We start from the raw sequence: 23,048 nt of genomic DNA, 5'->3' as shown, positions 1-23,048 counted from the left end.
GAGTCAGACAGTGAAGAAAAGGAAGTGGAGGCGAAGAAGGGGGGAAGCGTCTCGGAGTGTGAAATCCGGAGGGAGGGAATCCCGGATCGGGGAAAAAGGGGCGGACGCGAGGTCGCCACGGCCAACACGCTCTGACCTACTTCTGGGAAAAAGGCGGCCGCCGCGTTCGCCCCCCCAGAGCGCACCGATGAGTCACCGCGCCCCCCTGGCAAAAAAAGGGCCGCATGTTACCCACAATGCACCTCCTTTCCGGGGGGCCTTTTCGGGGGGCCCTTGTCGAGCGACTTCTCGCCGAGATCAAATCGCGGTGGCCCGTAAATCTCGAAAGCAAAAACCCTGAACCTTCGCCCTCAAGACCGGAGAAAAACTAAAAACTAGACTGAAAGTTTATTTCACACTGTACTAGCCCCCAAACAGCTATAAACTCGTGCGTATGAATACAATGAAGGGGAAAGCCCTTTTGTTAACAGGCAGTTCTTGTGTTTGTGCAGAGAACAGATTCTTTCAATTACGTTGAGCAGAAAAGAAAGGCCAAGAAAGAAGGGAATGATTTTTTTTTCTTCATGAAAGCTTTCGCTGCACGAACGCTCCACGATTACTTCCAGCGGTCTCGTTGGCCGGGATTCAACCGGCATTTGTCCTTTGACTTTGACTCTAGCGATTAAAAGCGATCCTTTCTCCCCCCACCCCCCCACCCCCTCCTCAAACACAGTTTGGCACGTTTGCCGAACGCTAAAACTGGCTCGCCGAGCCGAGCTCGGGGAATTTCGAGGTCCGCTGGTGAATCGAAATTAAGGACACGTGTCAGTTGAACACAGGCCATCGTCTCAGCGTTTTGTATCGGAAAAAAAAGAACCTTCTTATCTCGATCTCTTCGGCGAATTGGCACGCTCGGTACGGAAAGTTCAGGCCGGGGCCGTTCGCTATCTGCGTTGTTTTTTTTCTTTCTTTCTTTCTCTCTCTCGGGACCATGAGCGTCATTTACGAACGTTTGCTTTGGCCGCCCTTCCCTTTCTGGGGGGGGGGGGGGTGGCGGAACCGTGACCCGTTCGATAAGGACGACGCCAGCGAGTCACGGCGACAGCCCGCGACGGATTCCTCCCGACCTTTACATTACATTACATTACATTACATTACGTTACATTACATTACGTTACATTACATTACATTACATTACAGGCATTTAGCAGATGCTCTTATCCAGAGCGACTTACACAACTTTTTTTTTTAACATGGCATTTTGGGGGAGGGGTAGGAGCACCTTGGGGGGGAAGGCGTGGGGTTGTCCTGGTTTAGTGTCATCAGGACACGGGTATAGTTAGTTAGTTAATTAGGTGTTGAGTCTTGTTGGGTAACTTTGTGTTTCATGTCAGGTCCCCCTTTCAAAAGAGATTTCAATCTCAATGGGGTTTTTCTGGTTAAATAATGGTTAAATGAAAATAGTTTATAACATTTACCGTAGTATGGAGGGAAAACTTCACATAAGAAACAGAATGGAGGAGACTAGTGGCACTGTGCATGCTTTTCATAACCTCGCGGACTGATGGTAGCGGAGACTTCAAACCCGTCACAGCTGAGGGTCCAGGACCCCCCCGCCCCCCCCCCCCGCGCCCCAGAATAAGCTCGCACCAGATGTTCGGTGAGGTCAGAATGCGAGGTGGAGGTGAAATCTGAGAGCGCGGAATGTTCCGGAAGCCGGAGAGCATTAAACAGGCGGCTGACAGCTCGGCGGCCCTTCCTGACCGCGCGGCCCGCGCACCTTCTTTAGCCGTACGGACATTCCTGTAGGGACAGGAAGCCACAGCATCACCAGCCTTTGCAGCAGCGTGCTACGTTTATGCTAATGCTAATGCTACATTTAAGCAATGCTGAACTGTGCTAATGCTACGTTTATGCTAATGCTGAACTATGCTAATGCTACGTTTATGCTAATGCTACGTTTAAGCAATGCTGAACTGTGCTAATGCTAATGCTACATTTAAGCAATGCTGAACTGTGCTAATGGTAACGCTACATTTAAGCAATGCTGAACTGTGCTAATGCTATGTTCAAAAGCAATGCTGAACTGTGCTAATGCTAATGCTACGTTTAAGCAATGCTGAACTGTGCTAATGCTAATGCTACGTTTAAGCAATGCTGAACTGTGCTAATGCTACATTTAAAAGCAATGCTAATGCTACGTTTAAGCAATGCTGAACTGTGCTAATGCTACATTTAAAAGCAATGCTAATGCTACGTTTAAGCAATGCTGAACTGTGCTAATGCTAATGCTACGTTTAAGCTATGCTGAACTGTGCTAATGCGAATGCGCAAGCAGGCTGAGCCGGATGCCCGTTTGTTAAATGTGTTATCAGCGACTGGGCTCTGCTAACAGATAATGATAGCGCTACTCGGGTAAGGGTCAGCAGTCAGCTGAGCTGCATTAAAGAGAGAGCGTCGGTTATCTTCAGCTCTGGTTAATATTCAAACGCCCTCTGGCAGGAGGTAAGGCCCGTTTCTGGCGTTCTCTCCCCCTCCCCCCCCCCCCACTTCCCTGCCGCTGAGCCCGTGGCGGTAAAGCGCACGTCCGCCCGAAGGAGCCCCCGTGCCGGATGGGGGCCGCTTATCGGCCGATAAGAGCCGGCGGCGGCGCGGAGGTCCGGCCGATTAGGGGGCGGCACGCGGCGTCCCTGCCAAAACCCCCCGCGCCGTGGTCTGTTTGCCGGAAAAATTCCCCCAGCCCGGGGGAAAGGCTCTTAAAAATGGGCAAATCACTCTACCAGACTGCAGCCTCTGCTCAGTGAGGTTCAAGGCAAAGCAAGAAACCTGCGCACTGTTTGCAAAAATCAGAGACAGGGCCTTGTCTAAAAACGCTCTGCTCAAGCTTTTAGGCTACGCAGTTAAACCCTGAAGTGCCGGTGCACACAAAATGGCTGAAATTCCGAACGCTGACACGAACATCATCGGCATCTGTTTACAGGCTTAAGTACAGATACAATGAGGCGTAATAGTTACGGTATGTGACGTTAATTAACTTTTTCTGGCTTAGCCTCCCAAGTACAGCCAGTTCGCTGTTGCAAATAACAGATCACCCTGAAAATCCAAGCAGCCTTTCTAGTTTGCTTTTTCAAGATCGTTCACGTTTAATTTTAGCCGGTTCTGTTGACGTACGAATTGCAGGAATTCGCTATTGAGAAGCGCTGCTGACTGGAAGCATCTATGCAGCGTGTGGGAGAACTCGGCGCTGTTCCACAGTGGATTGTTGTACGTGAACACAAACCGCTTTGGCTAAATCGTCAATGCAGTGGCGTAAGCAAATCGCATTTCCTGTTTACGCTACTGTAGCAAGCTGGTGCGGGGGGGAGGGGGCGCGCGGGGGAGGCCAGGACAAGCAGGTCCCCCCGCGGCTTAAAAGGAGCGTGGATTTCGGGGACCACCCCCTGAGGGTCGTGACCCCCCGGTTTTGAAAACCGCCAGTTTTTACAGGCCCTGTTTTTTTTCTGTGATTGACAGGTCTCCCTTGTTTCCATGCCCTTATTTGGTCGTTTAGTTTTCTTCCCTATTTGGCTCTGTGCTTCTGAACCTGCTCCAGCTCTGCGCTGTGTAGCCGGCCTTCAGTTTTTATATTTAGCCGTCCTCAGGTTCTTTTACTGGCTAACACCCACCCCCCCCCCACCCCCCACCCCCCATTTGTGTTTTAATTCTGTAACTTTCTGTTCTCTCTTCTCTTCCAGTCTTCCGTTAATTGTGCGGTTCCACTTCCTATTTTTCACTCTCCTCCTCCTGTTCCCCTCTCTCTGTCTCTCTCTCTCTGTCTCTCTCCTGCCGTTCTATTCTTCCTTCCCGTATTCAGTTCTGCTTTCCTCTCTTCTCTCTCTCTGGTTCAGTTATTTACGTGCAAGGGGACTGAAAGTCCACGCAGATTACTGGCGTTTGCGTCTCTCGGTGTTAACATCATTACGATTTTCGCGGCGCTCCAACCTGGAGCGAGCCACAGGCGAAACCTCCGGCCACCTCGCACATTGTAATTTTGCGCATAATTGCGAGACGTGAGCTATTCAGCCGTGCGAATTGCCCCTCGGGTGCGAGGGACGTAGCTGGGCTTTTAGGCGCGTTAAGTATAAGCGGCAACGGGGTGCGTTCATCAAGGCAAGAACGCTGATTAATTGCCAGGACACTTGCTGTGCGTTATGGGTTTTTTTTGTTTTTTTAAAAATGCACAGTTGTGGCGAAGCCTCCCACTACGGAGAAACGATTCGGGTTTTTCAACAGATTAAAGTCGTCTTGCGAGCCAGACCGTCTTTATCTTTTTACGGGATTCGACTTTCTCGCCCGCATCCCCCATTTTGTTTGTAGGAGTGTGTAAAAAAAAAAAAACCCAGCGGCACTGGGGAGGGAGAGGTCTGCGTACTGTAGAGGAACGCCGATCGGGCGCCGGGTTTTGGGCTCCAACCATTTACTCCCGCTTCGTTTTCTTACGAAGGTTCAGCGCCGCTTTCTTTCCTGGGGTCGGGGCCGTTCCGAAATGCTGTCGCCGTCGCTGCCTGTGGTCTGTAGCCGTCAGTCACGACCGTGCGACTTTTAGTAATGACGTCAGAGCGAACGAATGCTCCGGCTCGTTTGAATTAGCGAATGCAGGCGTTGGCGGGAGGGCCGGATGGAGGTCAGCCCTTGCCGTTCGCCACCGCAGTGCGTTTGCCTGCTCATTTGCGTAGTGCGTAGTGCGGCCACTTGCTTAATGGCCAATGTGGGGAGAGGAGGGGAGGGGAGGGGAGAGGAGGGGGGGGCAGGAAATGCCAGCGGAGTCAGGCAAGCCACCAGTACTCCCAGGAGCCCGGCGGTCTTCAGAAAGGCCAGCGTGTAGGTGTCCTCCGTTTTCGCCCGTCCAAAAATAGCCGCGGCACAGCGTGGCACAGAAGTGTAAATGAGCAGCTCTTTCTCTCGCTCTGCCTCCTGGAGTAGGCGATATTTCTTTGATCTGGGCCAGGGGTGCACAACAAGGGCCAATCCGTCCCTGGATTTCGTGCCAGCTTCTGTTTGTAATGATTTAATTAGCTCAATCGTATCTCGATCTGACATTTCTACTAGCACCAGCTGCAGCTGCAAACCGCAAGTGTATCCTAAAGATTTTACTGAGCTCAAGCACAGAAATGATCCAGGGTAGTTTATATATGTCAGAAAACTAGAAATGAGGTAACTGGTTGGAACCAAAACCAGCGTGCAGACCAGCTCTCCTGGACTGGAGTTGCACGCGCCTCATCTAGGCGCTTCATGCGATTATGACTCAACGTTTGCCCTTAAATGTTAAAAAGGGCTCAAAATTGCTTACAAAAAGAATAGTCTCTCCAGCCTTTACCTCTCACTCACAGCCTCAGTGGTGCCCCTCGGTGGCTGAACCCCGTAACTGCGGAGCTACACTGCGGCGATGCAAAAGGGCCGAGCGAAGGATCATCGGGTTTTTTTTTGACCCCGCGCTCCCGCAGGGGGGCGAGCCGGACCCCCCCCCCCCCCCTCGTCCCCAATTCCGCCCCCGGAACCTTCCGGGCTGGGTTCCGGCCACCGCCGGAGCGCTAAATCAGGCCAGCATCAAGCGGCTAGGATGCGGGGCCTCCGGCGGCGCGTTCCCCTGACCGGGCGGGCTCCCGGGAATTGGCGGAATTCGGGAGGAACCCCGCCACCCCCTTCCCCCCCCCCCCAATCCCCCACCCCCACTGAATTACGTTGCATCGATTTAGCAGACGCTCGTCTCCAGATCCGATTACGACACGAGAGAACGTAAATCTCCTCGGCGCTAAGGGTAAGTTAGCATATGGCGGCCCAGGACCGTAACGCAAATCCAGAGCCATCGTCCAAACGCGATGCAGATCCATAACATGCAGATCAAATACGTAACAGCAGCTCATAAATCGCACAGCCGACGGCCATGCCAAGCCATTCAGCGTGCTATAACTGCCCTAATGTCCTTCCATGGATAAAGTGTGTACGGTTATATAGCTCGGGTCTATAGGAATGGGAGGGGAGATGAGGTGCGGTCTGAGGAGACGGCTGTTCTGTCTGCGTCCGGGAAACGGCCAGTGGATCGGAAAGTGTCGCGTGGCGCTTTGCAGGTTGCCATGGCAATGTCTGAAAGTTATGAAATCCGGTATATTGAAACAGGTGATTCATGCAAAGGGCAGTGTATTAGCCATATGTCCGAAAGTACCGTATATTAGCCATATATCCTAAAGCACAGTGTATTAGCCATATATCCTAAAGTACAGTGTATTAGCCATATATCCTAAAGTACAGTATATTAGCCATATATCCTAAAGACGTATAAGCTACCTAAGAGTTATTAGCCATATATCCTAAACGGGATTACCAAAAGTAGTATTAGCCATATATCCTAAAGTACAGTTTATTAGCCATATATCCTAAAGTACAGTTGAAAGCATAGCAAGTGAACACCCTGAAGTGATTTTGCGTTCATGTTTCTCTAAGGGGCAGATAGAGAAAGAGTGCCCGATGCCATGAATGTTTTGGGAACCCCGCTCTGTTCCGGCAGGCCTCGGCACACAACCCCCCCACCCCAGCCCCCCCCCCCCTCCCCCCGTGGCTAATAATAGCCCCCGTGGGAGGCCGGTAAATAAGGCGCTCGGCGAGCCACCGACAGGAAGAGGCTCAGAGTGACAGTGTGGCATCCCAGCGATGTGATAAAATATCAGCACAAAGTCCGACACACAACCCCTCTCCTGAGACACGGAATATGCCCCCCCCACAGGAAGGGGGGGTTGGGGGGTGGGGGTGCTTGGCTCCCTTATCTCCTCCTCCCCCTCCTTCCAAAACGAAACGCAAAAAAAAAAAAAAACAGCACTTTGTTGTTCGCCACGGTTCCTGCGTCGAGACTAGCTGGGTCGGGTTCGAGAGGGGGAACGGCGGGTCACTCGGTCCTGAAAGCTTCCGTCCCCGTTTTTTTAGAATGGAGGCTCGAACGAGGCCCGTGACCCCCAACTATTAGTGAGCTGGCAATTATCTATAAATGGCTTTTAACGAGATGTATTTTGCAGAAACCGTGTCTTCTTCCGCGGAAGTGAAATAAAGAGAAACGCGGCTGAGTTCTGGAAATAAGACAGAAAAACAGCCCGGCCTGACGGTGTATGAACGGTGAAACGTCTTTCTGATGAGAAAACCGTGCTCCAGGGGCAGGGACAGGGGTCAGGGGTCAGGGGTCAGGGAAGCTAGGCCTGGACGTTCTCTTTGAAGCACGCTTCCCAACAGAGCTGCCCACGCTGCAGAAACCAACAAAAATAAGTCAATCTCAAGTCTTTTTTGTCTTATATTTAGACTTAATTCCTTGCTAAATGAGACAAAAAAAAGTTTGCCAATGAGGTGAGGCTGTTTGACTCGTTTCCAGGTTTGCCAATGGGTTTAGACAATTTCACTTGTTCCTTCTCATTACGAGACAGGAACACACATTGAGGCAGGCTTTCTTTGCGGCGCGGAGAACCTTAGAAACGTGGCGTGTAACGAGGTCTGGTCCGCTCGTCAGCTCCTAATCGTTTAACGATCATTATTTCTTTCATCATCAGCTACAGCCTGCAGGTCCGCTGCTCGTCGGGGGGGGGGGGGTCGGGTGGCTTTGCCCGCGCGAGACGTGAGATCGCAGCTCCCGGTGCCAAACGCCCCCCCGGGCTTTACCCAGAGCGACGCTGGCCGCCGGGTTCGAGAGGAGAACCTCGAGAGTGAACCGGGGATGCCCTAACCTTCCCCCCGAAAAAGCAGGAAAGGGTTAACGCGAACGCCGTTTTTTCTCCCGGAAATTTCTCGCGGCTCCCTGGGCTAATGAAGCGCTTCGGAGAGGAAGCGGAGATCCGTTATTGATTCCCCGGATAACCGCTCTCTCCGGCCAGAGCCCCTCCCTCCTTCCTCCCCTGGGTGAGTATCTCTAAACAGCCATCCCCCCCATCCCCCACCCCTGCCTCCCCCCCGCCCCCCCCGCCCCCACAGAGCGCTGTTAGGGCCCAAAGCGGTCTGGATTCATTAGGATTTAATTATGCTTTCCTTCAGGTCAATGAGGTCCTGCATTTAATTCCACCTGAGCCCTTACTTACTTAATTGAATCGATTAGTTGACTAATTGGACGATTCGTCCGTCTCGGGAACGCGGCGGACAGACTGTGTATGGATCGTGGCTGGGCAGAACAGCAGTTTTATAAAAAAAATAAATAAATGAAAGAGCAGTTACCGTGTATCAGAAGCATATTGACAGCCACACGCTTGTGAGGAAAGGGGATCTGTTTTTTAGCGTTTTTACCGTTCGATTCCAGGTTTGAAACTTTTGACACGGTCCCTAAGGCCACACAGAACTCAGCCCGGAAACTGCCAGTGGTTGACTGTTCTCAGGGACAGGAGAGACCCCACCCCACCCCACCCCGTTTTTTATGTTTTTTTGGGGGGGCATTTTCTCCCTGGGGAGCTCAGTGTAATGCGATTAGCGGATAAGCGGGAGAGCACCTCTGCGGCCTTCCTCTCTCTCCTCTGTTTTTTCTCACGACACTGGGGCACGTACCGCGGGATCGCTAATTGCCTCGTTAGCTAATTAGCCTGGGAAGCGCGGGGAAGAGGCTTCCTGGAGGAAAGTACGGGTGGTCAGTCAATCAATTATCTATCTGGGACGGGCACTGTGTACAGCAGAGGGGGAAAGGTCAGCGCTCAGAGAGTGAAAGTCCTGCCGCGTGTTTCCTCCACCCATGAACTCAGCCGGCTGATTTCACTGATTAGTTCTACAACCTGGCTAAAGAATTGTGCTAATTAGCAAATACAGGTGGTTGGAACAAAATACTGGGGAGGACTTTTACTTTCTGAACCTGAGTTAGAGCGCCCACATATTGCTGGGAGGAGGACTGGTTAAATGAATCCCAAGGCTGTTAGATGTTAGGTGTTGTCTTATCATGGCCAAATGGTGTTTCTAACACTGCATGTGTACATTATCAGACTGACAGATATCACATTTTTACATGCAGTCATAGAGCTGGATCGTTTACCGCAGCAATGCAAGTCAATGGTGCTCAGGACCTTTGAGTAATGAGCCCGGCTCCCTGAGCATTATGCTACAGTGCACCGGGCTTAGGTAGAGGATAATGCAAAGAGTCCTTCCCCTTCATTTTCATTCCCGCAAAGGGATCGCTCGGAGGCAGCGAGAGCGAAGAGCGAAGTCCGCCGTGTCGGATTTGCAATAAGCCGAGCTCCGCTGCAACGCAAACTCTCCCCCGTAATCGGCTTTTCGGCCTCCCCGTTAATGCCGCGCCGGCTCTAAAGCCGCCGTGGGAACGAGGAAACGCCGGCGGACAACAGGAAGTCCGGCACGTCGCCTCCGTCACCCGGCTGCCAGCGTTCGCTCGAAGTTCCTCCTCTCGTCTTTTCTGCGCTCCCTGCATTATCAGACATCACAGCGCTCTGAGGTGTTTTCGTCCTCCGGTGAAAGCAAAGAGGGAGAAAGGAGGTCACGCAGCGTGTTTTGTAGTTTTTAAGCGCCAACGTTATTGTAGTTTTTAAGCGCCGGCGTGCTTTGTAGTTTTTAAGCGCTGGTGTGTTTCGTAGTTTTTAGGCGCCGGCGTGCTTTGTAGTTTTTAAGCGCTGGTGTGTTTCGTAGTTTTTAAGCACCGGGGTGCTTTGTAGTTTTTAAGCGCCGGCGTGTTTTGTAGTTTTTAGGCGCCGGCGTGCTTTGTAGTTTTTAAGCGCTGGTGTGTTTCGTAGTTTTTAAGCGCCGGCGTGTTTTGTAGTTTTTAAGCGCCGGCGTGGTTTGTAGTTTTTAAGCGCCGGCGTGGTTTGTAGTTTTTAAGCGCCGGCGTGGTTTGTAGTTTTTAAGCGCCGGCGTGTTTATTCGTCCGCCTGAAAGCCGTGCGGTCGGTCGGTCGGTTGGTCGCGACCGGCTCCTTCCGTTCCGAGGTCGACCGCCCGGCGTTCGGCGCGAGGCCCTCGGGTTTTGATTGACAGGTCCGAGGCTCCCTCTCCGGCTCTGCTGCACCTGAGCTTCTTTATGAATGGAGACGGGGGAGGGAGAAAAACAGCTTTTCATTTATGTGGCTGGCAGGAAGCAGGGCTAGCCGGGAGCAGGGTTTAGTTACGTTGTCCTGGTAACGGACAGGACAACACAGAGAAAAGGACAGCGGGACGCGGTTCGAATATAATATAATAATAATAATAAACATTATTTATACGCTGCTACACGCCGCTACAGTCATTCTGAGTGCTTTGCGCAGGAGACAGAAGCGGAAATATGTGTGTCATGGTGATTCCAGATTGGCTATGAAAGCGTGGGGCTAAAATGATCATGGCTGATCAAATAAGTCAAACACCTCAAAGGCACGGGTGGGCCGGGCTGTGGGGTGGGTAGGGGGGATGTGACATAACTCTGAGGATGATTGTGGTGTGATTTATAAGGACAGGGTTAAGTTGGGGGTGGCTCCTGTTTGGCAGTAGCCGGAAGGTTGATTTGCAGAGGGTGAGGGGGTGGGGTGAGGTGAGGGGGTGCGGGGTGTGGGGTGGAGTGTCGCTGTGGCAGGATGAAGAGGATTAGCTGTCACAGCCTCACGCTGACAGGAAGCGGGCGGCGGCCTGAAAGGGCCGGGTTCGACCTTGGGGGCCAGGAAGGAAGCAGCTGTCAGGTGGCGGAGGGGCACGAGGGGACGAGGAGGTCCACCACGAACCCCACCCCCCACCCCCCCTACCCCCCACGTGCTGCAGGCTCGGGAAGCGTTCGGAAAACCTGCGGGAACAGCCAGGAATTCCAGGAACTGCGGCCCTCCGGCGAAGGAGCGGAGAGAGAGAGAGAGGGAGAGAGAGAGAGAGAGAGAGAGAGAGAGAGAGCCTCGACCGCGAACAGCGATGATGTCACGACTGGCGGGCCAGCGCCGAAGGGAGACTGGAGCGTCTTCTGAGAATAGAAAATGACGACTTCCTAACAGGTGGGATGGCCGCCGCTTCGCCGATACCGCTTTGACCTTCGACCTTCAGGCCTCGCGTTTCTGCGAAGGCCTTCGCCTCCGCCCGCCTCGCGCCGAAAAAAGAGGCGGGTTCGTTCTTCCCCCCGCATTTTTGGAGTAATCCACACCCTGACCCCGATTTCACCGAGCTTAAAGCGGCTTTAAAGATTTCTGCATTCCGCTTCCTGTTTGGGTGAAAAAAAAACACAGATTTGCCGTTCCGGTAATCGTGGACCGGGAACCGAGATCATTTCCCGAGCCCTCGACCCTTTTCTGATGTCACACTTTTGAGTCGGCTGACTGAAATGGAACTCCGTTTCCCACAGAGAAGCGATTTTCTTTTTTTTGCGTGCTTTGCCTGCTCAAAGTGCGCCCGGGACTTTTTTTTCCGGTGTGTTCTCGGTTGAAAATTGAGAGTGCGCTGCGCGTTGATACGAACTTCTGAAATGAGGGCTGCTTGGCTGGCTGAATGTCTCTGAGATACGAAAATGTTACACATATGACGTCAGACGTCGAGATCAGATATATGAGGTGTTCGAAATACAAATATCTGGTCGAATTCTTGAGCAATCTGTTCACGTGTGAATGTGTAATACGTAAAATGCCAGAAAACATGCAGAGTCCTAAAAACCTCCTTCAGCTGACCTTTAAAAGCCCTTACAACAGGTCTTCCATTGTAGTGTTATTACAGGCCCCAGTTCACTGTTACAACAGGTCATAAGTCATTATAACTGCTCGTACTGTGTATACTATTAAATACATAGTTTATTATCACAACAGGCCTCGTTATAACAGGCATAATTCATAACTGGTGTTATAACAGACCTCACAGTGTACTGTTATAAGTTGTCGCTGTTCATCTCTTCCAGATCGATTTCCTGTTGAATGAAAGAGGCAGGTTTCATTCACAGTGCGTAGCCTGCTGCCCAGGCTATGTCTCCTTTTAAAGCTTGTTTAAAGCTTGTGTGCCTGGTTCCCCCTGGGCTGCCACACTGCTAGCCTCTTCTAGGGCTAGGATCCCTGCAGTCTCTCTCTCTCTCACCGATAACAAAGTCCTTCTCCAGGCTTCAGTGTCACATGGCAAAAAAAAGCACCAGTGTTATCCCTCTGTGGAGTATGTTTTTTCAGAATTTTTATAAGTCAGTGTTCTAGAACTTTCTATTACCGGCAGCGATTGTGACATCAGCATTAGAATGTTCGGTTCAGAGCATTCCAATCGCACGTTTGTGACCTCACACCTTAAAGGGTTAATAGCCGCATTCGCTGCCTGCTCAGCGTCTCGGTTCTACCCCCGGCCCGGATGTGGGGAGAGGGAGAGGGAGAGAACGCGTGAGAAGAAAGGGAGGAGGCGAAAGAGAGGGGGCAGAGGATGAACGAGAGCCCGCGTTTCTGTTGCCTTTGAGGTGTTCCCGGCACCTGCGACGGAGCGCCGCGCTATTCTCGGACCCGTCCGATCGGCCCGGCGGCCTATTTTTGGCCGCGTCCAAAAGCCGCCCTTGAAAGAAGATCAAACGCGTGGGAAGGGGAAGGGGGGGGGGGGGGGGGGGATATTGGCTCATGGCAAACAGAGCGCGGTTAGCCGATAAGAGCGTGTTCATAACCTCTTATCTGCGTGGCTTTTTTATCTCCAGCGCGGGAAGGGATTGGCCGGTACCGTACGCGTCAAAGGGACCGTGGGATAGAGCCGCGGCATTGGCAGATATCCCCTCGCGCCCCGATTGTGTCCGGGGACTCGGAGCAAGGACTGCTGGGACAGCCGAGGGCAGCGTCAATGAGCGTGCCCTTAAGTAGCGGGAAGATTACTCTCTGGGTACCGTAACATCGACATAACACGTCTAACAATTGAGATAACCCCCCTACCGCCCTCGACCCGTTAATCATCTCTTGAGAAGCGCCGAACCACCAGGTTCGCGTTCGCCCTCCAGGGGGCGCCGGGCGTGCGAGCGGCGAGAGGCCAAGGGGGGACGACGGGGCGCGGCCGCTCGGCCCCGCAAAAACGCCCGCGCCGAGTCACGAACTCCGTCCCCCAGCAGCCCCGGCAAGGCCCGCGGAGCCCGACCTCCGACCTCGGGCCGTAGTTCTTTTTAAAGCCACCGCCGGTCCGGTGGCTGTTAGCGCTAGCGGCCGGGCCTCTCCGGCCGTCGATTGTTTCCGCGGCGCGGCCCCCTTGTAAGGCGATACCTCGCGCGCGGGGGGCGAGAGCCGGACGTCCCCGGGGGCCGCTATCTTTAGGCTCCTCCGTCGGAGGCTGTCACCCGAGCCTTTCGGAGGCCCCCCGAAGCCACCGTATCGCGGGGGTGGGGGTGTGGGGTGTGTGGGGGGGAGGGGCATTCGATATCGCGCTCTCCGCCGCGCTTCCTGCGGGCGAGCCTCTGGCGTAAACGCCGCCCGTTTTTTTCCCCCAGGCCGGACGCGGGAGCTGAGCCCAGGCTTGCCAGCGACGGTCACTCCCACTACGGGGGCGAGGGGGGGGGGTCATGAAACCCCAGTTTCCTGCTACACCCTCTGGGATTAGTGGGACACGGAGGGACAGCCCAGAGGTTTTACGGCTGAAACTGTCTAAAAAGCAATAAGGCGTTTAATAGGCCTCATTTACCTGGTGTTGCATCACATTAAAATCACGGCGATCCGTTACCACACCTAACTGTCATCGGTAGGCCTGTGTCGCACTGCAGCTAATCGAGCCGTATCCCTAAGTAGCGCTCTTAGCCTACTGTATTCCCACGTTCGGTCCGTCTTCCTTCATCTTGCCATCACGCCCGCCATTTTGTTTCTTTAAACGTCGCGTCGCCTCGAAGACGCGAATCGGCTCACGAACGCTACCCCCTTCTTTTGATTTTTACAAGTCATAAGCGAACGAAAAAACGAACGAACGGTGCTTTCGAACGTCCGGTTGATATCCGAGCGGGCGACGGTAGCCCGCTAGCACGGCGGGCGGCGCCGCTATCGCTTAGCGTCAGAAAGTAGCGGAGATAATCTCAACGCGCCGCCCCGGACGCGCTGCTAAATTTGGCAGCCGCGTCTCCCGATCGGAAAGGGAACTTTTTTCTGCTGCCCGCCCCCCCGCCCCCCCCCAGAAGTGTGAAAATGCCTGGCGTCTAGTCACAGAAAGGGCTGGCTCTGTTCTATTTCGGTTTATGCGCATTGAAGTTGAGTCCGGCATGCGTTGCATGTTCCATTCACAATGAATGGCTCCTACTACTAACGTGTAAGCGCAGTGTGTCAACAGCAGGCCACTAGAAATCTCAGGCATGTGCAGACTCACGGTATATGAACGCCAGTCACATTATATATGGGTACACTGCAGGAATTTACTCTGGTTGCATTGTATGTGTTCCTGAATGCAGGATATGCAACATTGCAGGTCAGCGTGTATAAAGATAGGACCCTAGCCTAAGCACGTACAAGTGCACTGTACAATTGCATGCACTTCCTATACAGTCTGGCTGCTGTGCAGTCTTCCTGAAGATGTGCGTTGGTGGAGAGCTGTCACATGCCATGCAGCAATCCCCCACAATGCACTGCTCAGCTGCCCGTAGTGGAAAGGCCTGGGGTAGTGAGAGAGAGAGAGAGAGAGAGAGAGAACACAGTGAGAACACAGTGTGAAACACACCTCTCAAAGCCAGAAACACTCACACATACTGTACACACACACTCACACACACACACACACACAGACGCACACACACTCTTTTAAGAGCGGAGGCCCTCAGGACGTCTGGTACACAGTGTGCACGTTTTCAGAGTGCGGCCCCTTTGATGAGCAGCGACAGGTCAGCTGCTCAGCTGCTCGTCCAGGCCAGGAGCAGCCACCTGGCTTGTCGGAGCAATAGCTGCTGCATGCCGTTCAGATGTAGCCTGGCGCCACCTTCCTGCGCCGGGGCAGCCACCGAACGCTCGGGGCGCTGTGAGACGACAAATACGACGCTGGGGGGGGGAAGAAAAAAAAAAAAAAAAACATTTCTTAATGCGAGCTGCGATTTGGGACCAACTGCTCTAAGGCTTCCTTAACGTCTATTTTTATGCCGCCCTGGCTATATTTGGACAGATTTCGAATTTGTTTTGAGCTATTTTTTGCCGTCAGCGTCCTTTTTTACTATTTCCAGGCTGTGACAATGTTCAGATGTTGTTTTCTATGTGCGTGTGAACTGGTGGTTTTCCCCGGAGGAAAATCCAACCTGGACAAATGATTAAACTGTTGAAAAAATGAACAGAAGGATTGGACCAAAAGCCAGCGTCTACCCACCATTAGTTTGTTCCATTGTTTTACAGTAACTACAGGGCTTATTTTATCTATGGGACGCAGTGGTGAAGACCAGTAGTACCTCATTCTCTGAGTTTAGAGCCCTTCCAGATGGATTATGGATATTGTAATTCACCAGGGTTGCTGCTGTTTCTCCTTTTTCAGAACATTTTCCATGTATTATTTTAAAAAAACACCATATGTATAAGTGTGCCTGTGTGTGCGTACGTGTGTGTGCGTCTATCTGTGTGTGTGTGTGTGTGTGTGTGTGTTAAAAAAAGTAGTTTCTTGTTATTATGCAAGAGAGAGAGCTATGCGGGTAAAGACTGGGACTTTTATTTTGTGAAGAATCAGAAAAATGCTTTTTCTTCCCAAAGACCATAGAGCTGAGGATATGCTTATTCTGGGTCCTTTTAACCCCTGGCATGCTTGTTAAATAAGGCTTTAGCCAGGGGTGCTATGAGGGTGGGGGGGGGGGGGGTGGCTGTTTAGGGCCCTGTCTGACTGGGGCCCTCAAAAAATATTAGATTTTCTGTGGTGGTGGTGGGTCCCAATGTGAGATCTTTTCATGGGGCCCACAATCCCTGGAGGCGGTTCTGCCTGTAGCAGCCTTAATCCTTACTGGCAGGATCATGCCTGTGGCATGCCATAGTATGTTACTGTGCATTATGGGTCATACCATTGATCACTGAAATGCTAAAATGGACCAGTTTAGTTAAAAAGCAACAGCACTCAAGCCAAATGCTTCTGTAGGTTATTTGCATTTATATGCCGGTTTACTGGAAAAGAGTTGTCGTAAAGACAACACACAGATTTGTAATCCTTTTATGTTTTCTCATTTGTGGCTGCCACCTGACGTTCACACGTCTTATCTTGCTCAACAGTATGAACAGAACTCAATTCATCAGATCTCTGACTTGTAATCAAGCATGTTAATACTGTACAAAAAAAGAGTTTATTGAGCATTGCGGTGGGTTTACCCGTCTAAGGGCCAATCACGGAAAACATTAGTCCACAGCGTCCTCTGGTGGACACGATCTGGTGTCAACAATTCCATTTGAAATTCTCAAGTCCTGTTTAGATCTTATTAGGTAGCCTTTAAGCATAATTAGGTGTATGCTGCCCTCTCCTGACTAAAGCACGTAACACTTCAGTGGAAATTAATATGTCATAAACAAATAATAAATAAATAATGTCATCAAGAACATCAATAATAAAGATAATGCAAAAATTGACGTGTCCCAGATCTAAAGCAACAAGTTGTCGGACTTTTCATCGCCCCAGTGAAAGTATGGATGGGCAGCGGATCAATACTGAAGTATCAATACTTCTGATCCTGAAGTTTCCATTTTGATACCAAATGTTTTCTTTAACCTGTAATTTAAATATGCATTTTTAAAATGAAAATTTGAAATCACTAAGATTTCCCCTTTTTTATGTACACAAGAATACTTGTAAAAGAATTAGAATAGGTATTGGTATCGGGTGTCACTTAGTACCACATCAACAAGAAAATCAGTGGTATTGCCCATCCCGAAGTGAAATAGATCCTGAATCAGCCTCCTTCTTGTGCAAAAAAGCCCGCTCTCGTGCGTTGCTAGGTAGTTGTTAACAATCCCCGGCCCTGGTTGCCATGCTCGTCTTGCACGCACGAAACAGGACCTCCTAAAGAGAGCTGACGCGATTGGCTGGCCGTATGCTTCTAGTCAATCGGAGAGAAGTTTCTTCAGTTTGGTAGTTGAGAATTGATCACATTCCATTTGAAAAGATGTCGACAAAAAGAGCGATCGGTAATGCAGAGGTAAGCAACGACATTTAATTTTTTTTACAAATCGTTTTATATCAGAAAGGATTTAGCGTTAAATTAACTGCTACTGGAAACCGGCAGTCCCATTTACGGCAGTGTCATGTTTCTTGGTTGTTTTTTTGTGCTTACTTAGCCAGCTAACGTATGTTTTCCAGACGGCGTCCGTAGTCTCATGTACATCGATAGCTACAGTTTTGATAAGGTCAGTTCGTGGCAGTCAATATTGAACAACTTCGGTGTGGCGAGAAATGACAGAAACATACAACAGTTCCTCGATATATAGCTAGCGACAGATGCCGGATTGCTACAAGCCAGGTTCTGCAACGTTAGCTAAAGTGGTAGCAAACGTTTAGGTGTATTATTAACTAATTTTGCTTCCCCGTTCTGTTTTTGTGTGCAAAAGCGCTCGCCATGTTCGAGTATAATAACAATGCAGGCAATTCAAAGCGTAGCGGACCAGATGTGTAGTTAACTGTACATGCATTAACGTTGTAGATAACGTTACTGGAATTTGATCCGAACGGGAATTTAACTACCAATGTAGCAAATTATCTCACCAGGATAATATTTTTACTCACTTAAGATTAGAGATGCGGTGTTGAATGTGAACATCCATGCGAATCTCATTTTATTCGTTTGTTTGTGTGTGTGTGTGTGTGTGTGTGTGTGTGTGTGTGTTTTCTTTCAGTATTTAAAAAAACGCGTACCCCAGAATCCGAAATACCAGCATGTTAAATCGAGGCTCGACACAGGTACAGTAACTGCTCTAGTTTCACGCAAAGCGCTGTTATCAGATTTGGGTTTTTCCCACACATCCTGCAATAAGATACGCTTGAAATGGCGTCTCTCTTTAACCATGAAGCATCCGTGTCTTTTAAAATCCATAATAAACAATCACGTTCTTTCTCTTATAGGCTGCAGCCTGTCAAAGTACATGGAGAGATTGGAGGACATTAAAAAGAGTAAGTGTCATTTTCTGGGTGGTGAATGAGACATTTCATTTGAGATGGTGCTGTTATTGTACCCTTTGGGTACCCAAGGGGTTGGGTCCCATCATATATCCACGTTTAAATGCGTAATGTGTTTATGTTAAAAAAAAATTAAAAAAAACTTGAAGCTGTGGAAGTTGCTTAATTAAGGGCCAGGAGAAAGCATTTCAGTGGCGCTGCAGGTTCCTGAGAGTAACGCGTTAATTAAAACCAGGTGTGGGTAATAATCAAATTATCGATCTTAGGTTCTCGCTTTTTTACTGACCGTGTGTTTCTACGCCTGTTTAGTGTGTATGTCATCTAATATGAATGCGAGTGTTCCATTTCTCTTGCAGTTAATCGCGTTTTTACCTCATCCGTTTAATTATTTAGCTTTTGAGGTGCAGAGCCGGGTGCTCGTTTCATTTGGGACCTGCTCCAGCGTATTTATCTGTTTTTTTTTGTTGTTGTTACAATGCACCTTTAGAGTGTATAGGAGCCAGCTCTGTGCTGCTCTGCGCTGATAATTTAGGGCCCGATTACCGAGGCGCTCGAGAGAATAACGACTTTGTCCGCTATCGCGGTCCTGTAACAGGTTGTCCCACTTTCTCAGGGCTAAGACAGACTGTCTCCTTCATGAAGTAGGGGAGTGTTGTTTTGTCCACAACAACCAACGCTCTGTCACCCTCGGAACAGGAAGCGTTCTGGGCCACCCGAACCTGTACACAGATGCCAATCGGGGGTTTACATGCGGGGGGGGGGGGTTAAACTTTAAAAGGGAGTCCGGCTCGGTCGCGGGAAAGCAGTCTCGGTCGAGCGCGTACTTCTAGCTCCGTACCCCGCACATCATGGAGAGCGAGGCGGTTTGGCTAAATTTTAGCGGCACGGACGATGACAGCGATTCCCAGAGCGTTGAGTGTCAGGACCCAGGTGAGACTGAATGAGGGAACGGGGCGGTGGGTATTAAGGTTTTGGAACTTTTTGTTATCTTTGGGGTGTCTCAAGGTGTGTGGGGTGTCGCAAAAAAAAAATTAACTGCAAAAACAATTTCAGATTACAGGTATAAGAAGGGCGAGCTCTTCAAACGGCTGAAAGTGACGACATTTGCACAGTTGGTGAGTTTTTTTCCGTTCATACTCAAATTGAGGCATTTTGATAATGTGTATGGTGTCCTTTGACATTTCTTTGCATGTACTGCCACTCTTCTCGTTTCCGTGACTCTCCTTTAGGTTATCCAGGTTGCGTCGGTGTCGGACCTGCACGACATCATGTCAGACGGGGAGACGTCCCGGCTGGAGGGTAAATGTGACTTTCCTTTTTCAGCCGAAGTGCCCGTTTTCCTCAGTTAAAAATGTTGGTCCGCCCTGACGTGTGCTCAGTTGTGTTTCTGCATGTTTAATCCCACGGGCCGAGCGTTTGGACGTTCTGTCGGTGACGCTGTTTTGATGGACAGCTGTGGGAAGGTGGGAGTGGCGGTGTAATGTGTGTGTGTGTGTGCACCGGTCTCCTCCGCGCAGGCAGCGTCTCTGTGCTGTCCGAGGGGGACGCGGATCGCCTGTCCGAACCGGCCAACGGGTCGCCCCGGGCCCACCCCGACCAGCTGGCTGGCGCTAACGGGGACGCGGGGGACGCGGGCTGGTCCCCGAGGTCTACGCTGCAGAGGTAGTGCAGGCGCGCGAGACCGCGTGTGACCACACCCACACACGTACAGACATGACTGCATCCGACACCCCCCCGCCGAACCATGATCGTGACTATACCACACACACACACACACACTCACTCACTGCACTCACTCACACACACACCACCACGCACTCACTCACACACACACCACACACACACCACACACCACTACACACACACACACTCACCACACCACACCACTCACTCATCACTCACACACACACACTCTCACTCACTACCACCACTCACTCACTCACCACCACTCACTCACTCACTCACTCACTCACACACACACACACACACACACACACACACACACACTCTCTGACACACACACACACACACACACACACACTCCCTCTCTCCCCCCTGCACAGTAACATTATCCCGCCCCCCCCGTCCTCAGCAGTCAGGCATCCGTCCCCACTCTGTGCTCCCGCCCTACTAAGGGGTGCATACGGTTCTCACGGCAACGGCCCGTCACTGCGGGACCTGCACAAACAGCGAAACTCTAGACCCCTGCGTGGGGGGCTGGGGGGCTGGCAGGCTGGGGGGGGGGGTATCGTGGGGCCGTTACCTGCAGCAGCCGAAAGCCAGAACGGGGGTGCCTTACGCGCCTCTGCTTTTGACGTTGTCCCGTCCCGCAACTACCACATGAGAAATATGTCTGAGTTGAGGCCTTTCTGGTCTGTAGTTGTAGAAGTTCATGCTTCCTTTTATCTTACTGTCAGCTTCGATTATGTCGCTTTCAGTCAGTTGAAAGTGCCGCTGTCAGTATTCTCACCAAGACCAAACCTCACATTACACCCCTCCTGGCCTCTTTGCCCTGGCTTCTGATTTCTGAAAGGCTTGGTCTTGTCCCAGAATGCATTGCTGATCTCTTTAAAAGCACACGCTCCACCAGACCCACCTTAGATTTTCAAAAGAAGGCCCTCCACACTGTCCCAGCCACAAATTTTTATAACAAACACGCTCGTGGATGGGGGCTTCAGTGTTATGGAGTCCTCTGCCAAGTTTTATTAGAGCGTTTGGGCTCTGTGTCTTATTTTATACGTCGCTTAAAAACTCGTTTTTGTGAGAAGCTTATTTTCAAAGCTTAAGTGACTGTTTTACGCGTTCCTGTTTTGTTCAGTGTTTATTGTCTTTATTGACTCATTTCTTTGTTTTATCTTTGCTTTTACTGTGTAAAGTGCTTTTGTGCGCTTAGCAGGCTCCCTCACTCAGAATGACTTACAGTGTGAGCTCATTACTGGTGTCGCTGGAAAGGTAAAAGCGGTCGTGGTCGTGGTTTTTGTTTTTGTGACCGCGGCTCGACCGCGCAGCGTCATCAGCGGCGTCGGGGAGCTGGACCTGGAGAAGAACGGTCAGAGGGGCGGGAGCGGGACCGGGACCGCCACCCCGGACTCCGGCCCCGGGGCCCAGGAGCTGCCCTACCCCGACTGCCCCTACCTGCTGCTGGACGTCCGGGACAGGGACCAGTACGAGCAGTGCCACGTCATCAGCGGTACAGCGGACACAGCAGATCTCTGTTCTCTGTTATTAGCTTATTACATTACATTACATTACAGGCATTTAGCAGACGCTCTTATCCAGAGCGACTTACACAACTTTTTACATAGCACTTTACATTGTATCCATTTATCCAGCTGGATATATACTGAAGCAATGCAGGTTAAGTACCCTTGCTCAAGGGTACAACGGCAGTGTCCTACCCGGGAATCGAACCTGCGACCTTTCGGTTACAAGCCCAGTTCCTTACCCGCTGTGCTACACTCCATTCCTTATGTTTATGAAAGTGTGTATTCCATAGTTCTCGATATGCAGAATGTTCTGGTAATAAGCTATTTATTGCTGCTGTTTATTGAATTGCTGCTGCTGTTTCTTTTGTCTCTTTTGCAGCGTACAGCTACCCAGTCACTACTCTCTCCCGCACAATGAACCCTTACACTAAGGAAGTGCTGGACTATGTATCCTTACCTTTCCTGTTACAGTTGCAGGTGCAGCTATTCGTTGAATTGTAATGATGTACCTTCATAAAATACCACACAAAGTAGCGATATCGCATTGCGCAACAGTACATTGTGCGCTTGTCATGTTAGCAGTTGGTCCGTAAGTTTGAAGTTACCATCGTTGAAACTTTATCTTGAATTGCGTTGAACGTACACTCCGCCACTGTATGTCAAGTGCTGATTGAATTGGTTTCTCCAAACAAATTTGTGTACTCCTAATTGTTTGGGAGTCATTTTGTGAAAAATGTATCGTGCGGAACCGCGTAGGATCGCACAAAATGGCGTCTTTGTGAAATCGGTCGAGTCGTTGCCGGTTGATCAGTGCGGCGTCGCCTTGTGAGATCCTTTGCCTAGTCGTGGCAGAGAAAATGAATTCGTAGCCCTCGTACCGGTTTACCAGATTAAGTCGTGAAGACGACAGGCCAGCGAGAGCGGGTTGAGGTTTGGCCCCGCCCGCCGGGTGAGGGATCTTTGGCACGCGGGAGAGAGAGAGAAAAAAAATGGAGGCGACCTTGACCCAACGCCGCCGCAGAAAAACGCCCCGGGCAGGATCATCGTCGTGTACGACGAAGACGAGAGGACGGCCAGCCAGGCCGCCACCACCATGTGCGAGCGCGGGTTCGAGAACCTGTTCATGCTCTCGGGAGGTGAGTCCACTGTATGTCGTCCTCTGCATGCGCGAATATCGACCGGTCGACAGGGTCATTTTCCCCTGGATGGTTTCTCTGTTACCGTAGAAATGCCACATTGGCTGTCGTATACGAGTAATATATGAGAATATAATGGTCTGGAATGGTAATGGCAATACGGTGTTGTCAATTTAGTACAATGAACAAGAGAAATTTGCTAACGGGCTAGCATTTAGTACTAGCATGCAGGACCCACAGTACAGCACACACCAGCGGTGCAACAAACCCAATCCTTACTTTCTTAAAACGGGACAAACCAAATGTTTCCAGGGTGACCTCTCAGAGAAGGAATGAGTTTGGTTCAGTGGCAGATAACACTTCAGCCCACCGCTAAGCCGTCAGAACCCCCCCCTCCCCCAAACTTGAAATGGACCGTTCCCTCTGTACGGTCTCCGTTTCTGTTCAGGGCTGAAGGTGATCGCTCAGAAGTTTCCGGAAGGCTTGACGACGGGCTCCTTCCCGGCGCACTGCCTGCCGTCTCCCTCGGCGACCGGGGGCCGGCGGCGGCCCGCGCCCCCCCAGGCGCCCCTCCCCGCGGAGAGGAAGTGGCGCTTCACCCCGGAGGACCTCAACAAGATCCAGCAGCAGATGGAGGAGGTGCTCGTCCCCAGCACCACCAGCAGTGAGTGGAGACGACGCCATCCCACTACTTATTACTCTTAGGTGTAGGCAACGTGAGGATGTTCTAATGAACATCTGATGCA

The 23,048-nt window shown here is 51.0% G+C and overlaps 1 protein-coding gene across 4 annotated transcripts in view; it reads left to right on the top strand.

Annotated features, from left to right (window-relative positions):
• Nucleotides 1-23,048, top strand: part of LOC135245547 (centrosomal protein of 41 kDa-like) — a 38,374-nt gene that overhangs the window by 13,218 nt on the left and 2,108 nt on the right. Inside the window, exons 1-10 of one of the 4 annotated variants that reach the window (XM_064318648.1) lie at nt 16,741-16,986; nt 17,681-17,744; nt 17,907-17,954; nt 19,014-19,075; nt 19,190-19,259; nt 19,478-19,622; nt 20,969-21,150; nt 21,546-21,613; nt 22,188-22,302; nt 22,751-22,966. In XM_064318648.1, the coding sequence (XP_064174718.1) occupies nt 16,954-16,986; nt 17,681-17,744; nt 17,907-17,954; nt 19,014-19,075; nt 19,190-19,259; nt 19,478-19,622; nt 20,969-21,150; nt 21,546-21,613; nt 22,188-22,302; nt 22,751-22,966 (1,003 nt within the window). In that variant the 5' untranslated portion in view covers nt 16,741-16,953. Of the gene's footprint in view, nt 1-16,740; nt 16,987-17,078; nt 17,195-17,680; nt 17,745-17,906; nt 17,955-18,231; nt 18,891-19,013; nt 19,076-19,189; nt 19,260-19,477; nt 19,623-20,968; nt 21,151-21,545; nt 21,614-22,187; nt 22,303-22,750; nt 22,967-23,048 lie in introns of those variants that run through there. The other 3 variants (XM_064318649.1, XM_064318651.1, XM_064318650.1) reach the window with 3 other exon arrangements.

The sequence above is a fragment of the Anguilla rostrata genome, chromosome 19 (assembly GCF_018555375.3).
Source record: "Anguilla rostrata isolate EN2019 chromosome 19, ASM1855537v3, whole genome shotgun sequence".
Classification (NCBI taxonomy): domain Eukaryota; kingdom Metazoa; phylum Chordata; class Actinopteri; order Anguilliformes; family Anguillidae; genus Anguilla; species Anguilla rostrata.
This window is presented reverse-complemented; position numbering and strand designations above follow the sequence as displayed.